General features: G+C 42.9%; 1 protein-coding gene across 13 annotated transcripts; it reads left to right on the top strand.

The window, feature by feature from the left end:
- Nucleotides 1-1151: 1151 nt before the first annotated feature.
- Nucleotides 1152-11047, top strand: LOC120874755 (RNA-binding protein 4B). Of its 13 annotated transcripts, XR_005723701.1 has the most exons (6): nt 1274-1386; nt 2035-2458; nt 6015-6117; nt 7322-7998; nt 9554-9774; nt 10443-11047. XR_005723701.1 is itself a non-coding variant. In XM_040256403.1 (4 exons), exons 2-3 carry the CDS (start codon nt 2047-2049, stop codon nt 7987-7989), a joined length of 1080 nt encoding a protein of 359 aa, XP_040112337.1. In that variant the 5' UTR covers nt 1152-1377; nt 2035-2046; the 3' UTR covers nt 7990-7998; nt 10443-11047. The 13 variants fall into 13 exon arrangements, 6 of the variants coding, with proteins under 6 accessions (XP_040112337.1, XP_040112335.1, XP_040112340.1 ...); XR_005723697.1 differs by lacking the exon at nt 6015-6117 and having other exon boundaries at nt 1152-1377; nt 10362-11047; XR_005723700.1 differs by lacking the exon at nt 9554-9774 and having other exon boundaries at nt 1152-1377.
- Nucleotides 11048-12424: the final 1377 nt, after the last annotated feature.

The raw sequence follows: 12424 nt of genomic DNA, 5'->3' as shown, positions 1-12424 counted from the left end.
GGAAATGACCAAGAGAAGAAGGGAATGGGAGGGTTAAATAGAATTAGGTGGGAGATAAGCATGAGCGTTATCAGAATTGGAAGGACAGTGCCTCTTCTGAAATTGGTGCAAAACAAAGAATTCAGTAAAAGAAATGTAACCAAGTAGCTGTAGAGGAAGAGGGAGGCATGCAGAGTTTGTGCCGGATAGTATCAGAAAAGATGCCAAGGAGGAATGGTGATGGACAAATATCCTGGCATGCTCTACTTGGAGATAAGCTAAGTCCATCAATCTCCATAAACGTCTATTCTTTGTCCAAAGGTGACAGTGAGTAATAAACCCCCTTAGTAACTTCTTTTTTGCCAGCAGGAGGTGCCCTTGGACCACAGTTGAATTCTGAAAGCTGGAAAATGCCCCGGTCAGTTGCCCTGTCCTCCAGCAGCTTGGTCTGGAGGTGGAGACCCTGGCCTGTCCCCAGAACAAGAAACCTCTCTGGTCCTCTATACCAAGCATTCGTTGGTGTGCTCACCACGAATCGGGAACTGTTAGGGACACATAATTAGAGCTTAATTCTCTAGCTAGGGAGAGAAAACCAGCCTTCGTGTATGTGTGACAAACAAAACCCAACTGATTTGAGTGTAGCCTGGATAGAATGCCCCTACGAGCTATCTCAGCTCTGCCATTTTCGGTTCTGTTTCCTCACCAATGAAGTACATGTTTTCAATTAAAAATTTTTGAATTATGTTATAAAGCTCTACCAAAAAAAAAAAAAAAAAAGGCCAGGTTTGCTTGAAATGTGGCCCACCTGTATTCCTAAAATGTTGCCCCAAGCTACCGTAGAGGCTGGCATATTGCTAAGAAAACCCGCTTTTCGGGGACTCAGTGGGATAACCCTTTGTCATCAGCAGCGGCTGTCCTTCCCCACCTCCGACCCCCGACACGGCCCAATAGCACGATCCATTGTGAATGGATCCATTGTGAATGGATCCATTATGATCCACTGTGACTCCCGGGCTTCCGATTTCACCAAGGCAGTGGTTGCGCCCAGAGCCTTCTGACGCGTGAGCGCCGACCCCCACCCACACCACCGTCCAAGGTGTTGATTGGCTAGCCGGGCCAGGGGGCGGGCTGACCTCCGCTCCGCCGCGCCGACAACAGCGGGCCCCGCCCCCTATCGGGGCGACTGGGAGCTGAGCCCGGGGCAGCTATTTGTACGCGGCCGCGGGATTGGTCGTCTGGCTCCCGCGAGGGTGAGGAGGGGGTGGGCAGCGCGCACTCGCGCGTGCGTCAGGTGGCGCGCGAGAAAGGCCCGGTCGCGCCGAGGTTTGAGCGGCCGTCGCCATTTTGTAGGGTTCTCTCTGACGCGGGAGCCGCCGCCAGCGCTGCTGCCACCCGGAGGTGCGCAGGGTTTCCGTGGGCGTGTGGGGAGCCCGAGAGCCGGGCCGGCCGGGCCTCTGGCGGACGGGGATGGCCCAGGGTTTGGGTTTCTTCTCTTGGTGCGGGAGGTCCGGGGAAGACAACGGGAGGAGGCGGGGCCGGGTCTCCGGAGGGGGCGGGGCAGGGGTCGAGTCGAGTCTTTGTTGGGGAAAAGGCACTGGAGTTGGGTCGCCAGGGCGGGGGTGGGGGTCCCAGTTGGGGCAAAGGGGGCCTTTTTATTTGTAAAAGTATTTTGAACGGTGATGCCTCACGGAAGAGAGGTACACAGATTTCCCTCCAAAACCTTGTTACCAGGGACAGTTAGATATATGCCTCTTCCTCCCCATTTGGATTCTCTTACCTGCTCCTAACAGGAGTATTTCAAGCTAAGCCTGTTACTTAAAATGCGCCTTATTTGACGAGGGACTGTGCAATGCATGCTGACAACCGATCCGTTCGCGTGTTACACACAACTCACACTACTCCTTAAGAGCTAACCTTTCTCCCGCTACTGAAAAAAGAAGGAGCGTCTGTGAGAGCCTCTTGAAGGTGCCAAGAACTTGGGAGGATTAATCCAAAATGCAGTGCATCGAAACTTTCCCCTCTTAACTTCTGAAAATCTCCTTTCTTCTCTTTCAGGCTCTTGTCAGAATGGTGAAGCTGTTCATCGGAAACCTGCCCCGGGAGGCCACAGAGCAGGAGATCCGCTCGCTCTTCGAGCAGTATGGGAAGGTGCTGGAATGTGACATCATTAAGAACTACGGCTTTGTGCACATAGAGGACAAGACGGCGGCCGAGGATGCCATCCGCAACCTGCACCACTACAAGCTGCACGGGGTGAACATCAACGTGGAAGCCAGCAAGAATAAGAGCAAAGCTTCAACCAAGTTGCATGTAGGCAACATCAGTCCTACTTGTACCAACCAAGAGCTCCGGGCCAAGTTTGAGGAGTACGGTCCAGTCATCGAATGTGACATCGTGAAAGATTATGCCTTTGTACACATGGAGCGGGCTGAGGATGCAGTGGAGGCCATCAGGGGCCTTGACAACACAGAGTTTCAAGGTGAACTGCTCTGGGGCTTGGGTGGCAAAACCGAGTGGGGTCTAGGTGTAGACAAGAACAAAGGACCATGGGGCTGGCAGGGTGGTGTCCTCCGTTCCACTTTAGCTGGAGATAATAGAACGATTGTATGTTTACCATGCTTAAACACAACTTAACTCTTGGAGAAGCACACACTTCTCCTTTTCAGATTTGCCAAGATGTTTCTCAACAACTTTGTAGAATCACAAACGGTAGGTCACTTTTTCCTGCAAGCGTCATTCATTTGGGTGCTGTTGGAAGTTTAATTTGCAGATGGGAGAAGAGGATAAAGGTCTGTGGCTTACTTGCTTCTTTTGTTATGATGAGGAAGCCTTATCTATTTGAGAGTTTAAATGCATAGGGTTTATACTCCTTACTGCCTGGGCAATGGGCCATGGTGGGAAAGAACAAAGACGTCTTTAAGAATCTCTGTATTATAAGTCTGGATGGTGAATCTGATTTTGGGGGGTTATCTTTTGAGTATGTGATGAACTATATAAGCAAAGCCAAAAACTGCTATGTATTCTGCTCCACATACTATTATTTATTTATTTATTTATTTATTTTTTCACATACTACTATTTAATCCTAAAGGGAGAAAAGGACATTTCTAAAAATGTTAGGTTGAATGGGAATTATGGTTCTGCTTCTGAGGAGATTCCGATTAGGGTGTCATATTGAATTATTTATATCATTAATAAAAGTACATACGTTGTCATTAGTACTACAGGAGGTTGAAGACCCTCTGGAACTGTGCTGATATGGTAGCCACTAGCCCCATGTGGCTATCAAATTGAAATTAAATAAATTTTAAAGTTCACTTTCTCAGTTGTGCTGCACACATTTCAAGTACTCAGAAGTCATACAGGCTAGTGGTGACTGTATCAGTGCAGATACAGAACATTTACATCATCACAGGAAGTTCTCTTGTACAGCGCTGTTCTACAAGCTTTTTGTTAATAGTGTCATCTTAGACCACATGTTTACATCCACTTTTCAGGTTTATAAATTAAGATCATTTTTTTCTGAGTACCATTAAAAGGGTTGTAAAGACGTACTTAAGGGTCCTCTACTAAACCTAGAAAACAGAACAGAAATGGAGAAGAGGAAAAGTTGACCAGAAAAGGGTAAGAAAGTCTGCAGATAGTAGAGATTGCAAATAATGCATCAGATATTTCCAGCTTCAGCCAGTGGTGTCCTGGCTTTTAGCTGCTCATTAAAGCACAGGGCAAAAACTGTAGAGACTTGATACCATTTATTTGTCATATGAGCTTGGACAAGTGTTTTAACCTCTTTGTGCTTCATTTTCCCCACTTGTAAAGTAGAGTTATAATGGTCCCTGCCGTACCTCCCTCACAGGATGGTAGTGAGGCTAGAATGAGGTGATAGATGTGAAAGTGCTTTGGCAGTAAAAGCACTGTGTGATAAAAGGTGAGTGGTGTTTGCAACAACAGATGTTTCTATGATGGTTAGAAACTTCTTTAAAATGTAATACTTTTCCTCATTTATATTTGGTTTTCTTTTATTATTTTGGAAAGCTGTTGCGCTTCAGATGCCTTTAAAAATACCCTGAATTATTTTCATTGGATGAAGGAGGGCATCATGAATGGACAGTGTTGGAGAAAATGGGAGTTCTCTCTTGATAGGTAACAAGCAAAATGTGAAAGAATGCAGTTAAAGTCTGGTACAAACTGCAGTGATGTTCTAGTATAATACTGCTTGTCTTCACCTTTTTAATATGCAAGAGTAAAAGAATAGGATCAGAAATAGGTATATGGACGTCAGTTAATTGAGAGGGGGGTTGGCTTGAAAGAAATGTGTTTTCATTCAGGATGTAATAACACAATGATCCGTGAGATTTTTTTAAACGTCATTATTGGGGGGAAAAAAAGGATCCTTAATTTGGTTTTCATGTTCTTAGCCTGGGCCCTCTGGAGAAAGCACTCAACTTTTCATTATGTTTTAGACATTTTTATAACCAGCTTTGTTTTTTTTCCAGATGACAAGAGAAAGCTTAGCATTGGATAAAAAGTTGCAGTCTTACAGAAAATACAGTCTAGATACCAGTTTGTCACATTTTTTTCATAAAGCCTTTTTACTCATCTCCTAATAAAGGGGACCGCTTAAGAATGCCACTTTGGTCATCTTTTGAACCTTTATATGTTAATGGCTGCTACTGAGGCTTCCTGACTGTATGACTTAGAAAGCAGCAAAATCTGAGTTTACCTGAGTCTCTGGGGATCTTTTTCCTCCCCATAAACAGCAGTGAACTGAACTGCTACTGACTTAGCAAGCAGTTTGCAATGAAAGACCCTGAAGAAGCTATTCCCAAGTAATAACTCAGGCAGCTGAGCTGAGAATGTTATATGAGTTTATGTGTTTTGTTTTTCACCAATATGTAAACAAACATTAAATTGGGAGTACAGTTGTATATCAAGCTATATCCCTAATCTCTGGGTTCTGTTGTTTGGTAGGAGCTCAGCACTGAGGATCTCAGGTTGCCCACCTCTTTCTTTCAAAAGAAAACACTTGTGGGCGGTGGAGGCTGGTTTTCTGGGAAATGTTGGCAACATACCTCAGTAATTTTCTTGGAGACTGCAGAAAATTTTAAAGCTTTTGGCCTCTCCAAGTGTAGTAGAGTAGTAGAATTTAATCTTTCAGTTTTCTTTGCATTAGTTCCTTAAGGTAATAGAGAAGCACAGTATATTTCAATTATCATAAGAATTTTAAGAAATTAAACGCCTGGTTACAACGTTTGGAAAGATTATGTGAAAAAAATCTATCCCTTCTGTTGTAGATCTTTTAGTTCTAGATTTTAAAAGTTGTTTACCTGAATCCTTTTTACAGCTACTACAGATGTTTATAAACTTCTGAGTTCCACTCTAAAAGCAGTGGTGGAGATTGTATGTAGTAATAGAAACATCAAGGGGAAAAAAAAAAACTGGATTTTGCTTCTCAAAAAAAATGGACCCATAATCTGTAAAGGATTTAGTTACATATTTTCCTTGAAAATGTACTTCTAGGTCTCTGGATTGGCTGCTTTTTAGATTGGCATGGTTACACTGACTTCAGAATTGAAACAGTTTGTGTCTATCACACACGTTTAATGTCACCATGCATGTTTGAAAGCCAAGTAGCTTGTAATCCCTTTAGTCCAAGTTATAGGGAATTCTACATTTGGGATATAAATTGGGGCAAAAATCCGTGTGTTTCTGTTCTAAGCACAGTTAGCATTTGACCTGTAATAACTTCTAAGAATGGGAGTATGTGTATCTCTGAGAATAATGGGATGGCTAAATGCTGCTTTCATAGTAAATCAATGTTTGGTATCTTGTTGACTGTATCAGTGTTTATGGTGGGTGCTGCCTCTCTACTAGCAGCTGGAAGTAAAAACCTGAGCACCTTTGTTTCTGCTAAAGAAAGGGTTTTAAGTTTGAGGCAGCAGCTACTAGAAACTGGGGTGGTAGGAATGTTGGACGTTGGGCAGAACTGAGTTTGACTAAAGTGATATTACTGCACTAACCCGCTCCCCTCTCAGGGTCAGTGCATGGCGCTGTTCTGGCTGCCGTCCTGAATCGGGCTGTTTCCAACAGGATGGTGGAGCACGAGGCCTCCTACCGCATAGCTGCATCCAGAACAAGGTCTGTTACAGAGAGAGCAACCTGCTGATCGTGGAGGGGGGATTTGTCCTGAGCAGCCCTTTAGAGTGATGCAAAGCCCCAGTTCTCTACATCTGTACTGGCTGCTTTTGGCTACGATCTGTAAAGCATTGACTTGATCTCCAAAGTCTTAGGCAGTTTGGCACCAAATGCTGCCAAGAATATGCCTTTTCTCAAACTGCTTTTAAAGACCTTGGATGCTTTCATTAGCAAGGGTCCGTGGGCTTGGTTGTACACAAGCCCGGGGCAAAGATTGTTTCTTCTCTTCTCTTCTCTTAGCTGTTCCTGGTGCTGGTCATTTCCTGCAAGTATGGATGTGGCTTGTTTGTACGGGTGCCCTGAAGCCTTTAGGCCAGTGCTGCATTTTTCTAACAAGTAGACAATTCCCTGTAAAGAATTGTTTCCAGGTTTATGTAGTTTACTGCATAACAGGATGAAATGCCAATCATTCCATTATATGAAAACACAGTCCCTAAGAAACCAGTACCGCTTCAAGAACCATTTCTTGCTGTTGAGAGACCTGGGTCAGGTGGTTTTCTTTCCACAGCAGGTGTGGATTCACCTTTGCTTAAAAAGCAATGTGGGGGTGGGGTTGAAGTCTGGAAGGTCTTATAACTAACTCTGAAGGGGTCCTGGAGTTGAAGCAGATGATGCGCCAGGTATGATCTGTGTACCCAACATAGCCTTCTGGTGACACTTGCAAAAATGGCTGGAAGAAACAAGATGGACAGCATATGCTGTGGTTTTTTAAGCTACATACATGCTTAGGCCTTATGTGGCCCTGAGCAAATCAGTGAGAGGTTGGTAAGATGCTTTACTATGCAGAGCATAACTGAGGTGGTGTTGGATATTTGATTTGGAAAAATTGTCAGGTTTTGATACTAGTCTTAGTATTGAAAAGTGGAAACTCTCAGTTTCTGTGTTGGGGAGAAGAAAGTCTTGGAGACGGAAGTAGGAGGGAATCCCAGTCTGCTGGTGTAAGTAGAAAGTATTGACTGGTTTCTGAGGACTCAGATTTTCTAAGTCTCATCTGTTAAAACTTCAGCTTCTTTTTTGGAGGGGATTGTTGAAATAGGGTTGTAGGAGTGTGTGTTTGTATGTTTATGTCTTGCCAACTAGTTGATTTTGGGGAAGACAAGGAAGGTTAATGAGTTATAATAAATCTTCTTACATCTATTTCCTAAAGGCAAACGAATGCACGTGCAGTTGTCCACCAGCCGGCTTCGCACTGCCCCTGGGATGGGAGACCAGAGTGGCTGCTATCGGTGTGGGAAAGAGGGGCACTGGTCCAAAGAGTGTCCAGTAGATCGTTCAGGCCGCGTGGCAGACTTTACCGAGCAGTATAATGAACAGTATGGAGCGGTGCGCACACCTTATACCATGGGCTACGGGGAGTCCATGTATTACAACGACGCATATGGAGCACTTGACTACTATAAGCGTTACCGAGTCCGCTCTTACGAGGCAGTGGCAGCAGCAGCGGCAGCTTCCGCCTACAACTACGCAGAGCAGACCATGTCCCATCTGCCTCAAGTCCAGAACACAGCTGTGACCAGTCACCTCAACTCCACTTCCGTTGATCCCTACGACAGACACCTGTTGCCAAACTCAGGCGCTGCTGCCACCTCAGCTGCTATGGCTGCTGCCGCTGCCACCACTTCCTCCTATTACGGAAGGGACAGGAGCCCCCTGCGTCGTGGTGCAGCTGTACTCCCCACAGTTGGAGAGGGCTACGGTTATGGGCCAGAGAGTGAGCTGTCTCAGGCTTCAGCAGCTGCACGGAATTCTCTGTATGACATGGCCCGGTATGAACGGGAGCAGTATGTGGACCGAGCACGGTACTCAGCCTTTTAAAAACTGGAGGTGAGAGTGGGGTGGGTGTGGTTAAGAGATTCCATTTAGTTCCCCAGAAGGGAGACCTTGCTGCATAGAGAAGGCTAAAGCCACCTGTTTGCTGTCAGGACAGTATCCAAAAGGTAGTCACTGCATTTTAGTCTTAAATATTTCTCTAGGCCAGAGCTTCATTTGGCCTGTTGAGGTCTTCATTTACAACTCCAACCAACTTGTCCATCCCAGGAAAACAACAACTCAGTTTATTAGGATATTGTTCTTTAATCAAATGTAAGCAGATCTGTGTTACAAGAAACATAGTTGAAGAGAACTAACACTTGAGTACTCTCTATACATACATTGTTTAATGATACAGTGAGGTTTTAAGACGCTGTCTCTTTCACGGAGAAAGGAGTCTAAGGCCCAGAGAGGTTAAGTGCTTTGTCTGATGTCATCTGGTGATTGAGAGGTAAAGCCAGAATTCATAGTCAGGCCTACCTGAGTCCAAAACCACTTTCTCTTTCCACCACAAAAGTCACTGTGATGTACATTGAAGAGTACAGGTTCAGAAGTTAATAATTAACCAATGAGGATTAAAACTAACTTCAGATTTCCAATTTGCTAATAAAACTGTTACTTAGCTCATGAGCCTTTATCAGAGAAAACTCTTCTAATAAGCCAAATAAAATCCTCTGAGTTTTAGGCATTTAGTTCCAAGACACTTGCTGGAAAGCAATGTTTTGATGCCACTGTCTGCTCTGGATTCCGTGGAGTCCCTTCCTTATTAGTAACCCAGAGCATCTTGTTCTCCATGGGCACTTAGCTGTGTTTCTGCATGGCTTATGATGCTGCTATCTAGAGCCTGACACTTCCCATTGCTTCCAGCAAATTTGGGGGATTGTTTTTGTTTGAGAACATGTAAAGAGCTCGATTAAACAGGTAATTTTCTGAAGTGTATGAAATCCCATTGATAGTAACCCTGGCAGTTTAATTGTTCCTCTTTCAGGTAATATAAGCAAAGATGTTGGAATGTCAAGAATAATTGGAGTATCTAGAGATTGATACCTAGTACCTTGAAATTGAGCATCAGCAGAACAGGAGGCCTAGTAGGAAAGTTAACCTGAGTTACCACCGAGTTTCCAGGGTTCTTAACATACCTCTTTGATGTATGAGTAGAAGAAAACCAAGTGACAGGAATTTTCCCTTTTGCTTAGTGAGAAGCAAATATATGAACCTGTGATGTTATATCCTGTGTGACTATGACAAGACAGGGATCTGCTGTGACTGCTGTGTAGCAGTGAGTGTTCATGTGCACGAAGTAGATCATCTTAACAACTAGTGCAGTCTGCCATTAATCTTTTAATGCTGCTGGACTTCCATGAAGTTAGGATATGCCTCAAAAGCAAGGTGGTGTCTTCTCGATAACTGTACATTTCTCTCAACTATGTTCCAAAGTGAAACATTAAATATTATATATTGTGGTCTTTAAAGTATTACTAAGGTATGTTTACGTGGTTTTTGACTGCTAGCAGTGGTTGTTCAACTAACCTCTTTTTAGTGATGACTGTTAAAGAAACTTACCTTCCAGGTATGAACCTCATATGGACTGAATAACCCTGAGTTGGTTGCAGTCCCAGGAGCCTGATGTTAATGAGGCTGCCAGGATGAAATACTCCAGAACTGTTGGGGATCCAAATTCGGGTCTCACCCTAGCAGAACTGATTCAAGAACGTCACAGCTTTTGAAGTCGATTGGCACAGATCAAGACCAAGATTTGGCCCTTGTCTGTAATAAGTAGAGGAACTTGGTGTGAGTTAACTTTTTTTTTCCCCCAGCCATTGGTGTCTGGAGTTCCCATCACCAATGGAAGAATTAGAGAATTTAGGATTTCTTCTCTTGTTTTGGTAAGGGAGATTTGGTCAATTAAAGGAACTACTGTAAATGTGACTCTGAATCTGTGACAGTATGATAATGCAGGTATGTTGGAGGATGAATGAACCACTCCTTGAAACCCTTTATGATTGTCATTTCTGAAAACGTGTTTATATGAAATATTAAAATGAGACATATTTAGAATAGTGTAATTGACCATATTTGAGACCTAGCATCTTCTGATTTTTTGAAACCAAAAATTAGATTATGGTTCTTGATATCTGTATGCCCTTTGTTTCAGTGACAGTAGCCTTGTATCACAGTAGTTTTACCTAAAAGATGGGTAAAAAAATGAGAAAGATATATTTATCACCAATACAGCAGTCTTCCGGATTGCTTCTTGTTCTGTATATAAGTAGATTCCTATATATAGCCATAGTAGAAAGGTGATTACATGAGATGTAACTTTGATCCAGTCTGACTTGGTTTTGTTTTGTTCTGTTCTTTTTCCCCCTGGAATACAGGACGGGACCAGGGCCCCTGTGCTCGGAGCCAAGCTGCTCTCCAGGCATTGTGTAAGCCTCTTGTGTTGTGCTCTCTTTCAGGTAGGATAATTGCGGACTGAACCCTCGGGCTGCGGTCATATATGAGAACTTGCTCCGCGCGGTCCCCTTTGCCGGGATGTTTCCATTGCTTCATGTTTCAGTAAACAAAGGAGTTTGTGACCAACTATGTTTTCTTTCTTAATTTAATTCTTCTACGTTCACTTTTCTCTCCTCCTGGTACTGGTCTCTGTAGCCTTTCTGTTCCTCACGTTCCCAGCCTCTGAGCAGCCTTAGGTAAGGATTATGTTGGCGTCCCCTTTCTCCTGTACAGTGGAATCCCTCTTATCTTGCTTTCCTTAGGAGTTGACCCCTTCTCCCTGCCTACCTGCAACATCTCCTTTCCCTTTAAAATGACCACGTAGAGGCAAGCAACCTTTTATTCTTCTCTGTTAGCTCTGGACTCTTAACATTGAAGCTAATCTTCTGAAATAGGAATTGCTAAGACCATTGGGGTTTTGGTTGTTTTGTTTGTTTTGTTTTGTTTTATGTCTGACCTGTGATCGTGGTACAGCAGTAGCTGAAATTTAGCCTTGTTTTACTCCACTTCTCCCACTTTTTTTTTTTTTATATATATATTTTGACAAATAAACATTTCTAACACTTAAGTTTTTTTTTTTTTGTATTTGTATGACTTAATTTACCACAAATGTCTTCTGGTTCTTTCTCAGTTGTGCTCAAACTATAAACTCCAGTGGAAGAACAGATACCTGAAATTTACATGAAAGGATTTAGTGAGATAAGTACTACAGCCTCAGCACTGAGTGGAGATAAATTAGCCAGCATCTTGAGACATTAATAAGTCTGCTACACCTAGTGGTCAGGCTCCTTCTCTGTAAATAATCAGAGCTGCTTTTTCCTGTTTATACATCAGCAAACCCAGGTTAGTAGTGATAATAGTCAGCCCCACAGAGAGAACCCTGTGTCAGGAAAAGGTTGAGTGAGAACAAGGACCTGTCATACGGACTCAATTTGACTTCACAGTATATGTTTATTTAAATTCACAATTTAAACTAGAATTAGACTGGCTAAAATGAATAAAATAGTTATGATGTGGGGATATGTCAGTATTTTGAGCTGAAAAGCAACTAGGGTATTCATAAGTGGCATTGATAATCTTGTCCAATAAAATGCATCCTCTAGAAAAATTTTAAAAAGATTTATGGACATGATATTTTCTTATCATTGCTTAAGTTCTCATAAAACAAATTTAATGATAGACTCTACTTAAACTTTATTGTATCCTGTATTACATGGTGATGTAAATTCTGTGAACCTTTAAAAATTGCATTTTCCCCACATATTTTGTACTTAAAATATATTTGACATAAGTGAAGCAAAATTTCTCCCTGATTTTGGGGGGCAGTAGACAACCTCTAGAGAGGTTCCTTGCTCCATACACACATTCCCAACTAGAACTGATGTACGCAAAGCCCACATTAGCCCCAGTATTCCCCAAGGAGGCAGAATTGTCCTAGTTGGGGTTTTTTGGGTTTTTTTTTAGGGCAAAGACAGATTTCATTGTGATCTGCAAGGCATCATGCAGATAAATATGTACATAAATATGCAAATAAATATGTACATATTTTGTTAGCTTCACTAAAATCTCTGGTCCTGCTCTGTGCTAAGTTAATGTTGCATTTTTAAAAATATTTATGTGACTGTTGGGTCTTAGTTGTGGCATGTGAAATCTAGTTCCCTGAACAGGGATTGAACCCGGGCTCCCTGCATTGAGAGCGTGGTGTCTTAGCCAGTGGGACACTAGGGAAGTTGCAACATAGCAGTTTAACATATCTTGATTTCCGTATCACTGGCAGAAAAAGCCAGGAAAAAAAACTGGATTCAGTTACAGTTCTACATCAGCACTGTCCAGTAAAACTTTTGGCATTGTTGAACATGTTCTATATCTGCGGTCCAATTTATAGCTACTAGATACATGTGGCTATTAAAAGTACTTGGAATGTGCCCAGTGAAGCTGAGAAACT

Source organism: Oryx dammah, unplaced genomic scaffold, assembly GCF_014754425.2.
Source record: "Oryx dammah isolate SB20612 unplaced genomic scaffold, SCBI_Odam_1.1 HiC_scaffold_15, whole genome shotgun sequence".
NCBI classification, from domain to species: Eukaryota; Metazoa; Chordata; class Mammalia; order Artiodactyla; family Bovidae; genus Oryx; species Oryx dammah.
The sequence above is the reverse complement of the archived record's forward strand: the minus strand, read 5'-3'. Positions and strand labels throughout refer to the sequence as shown.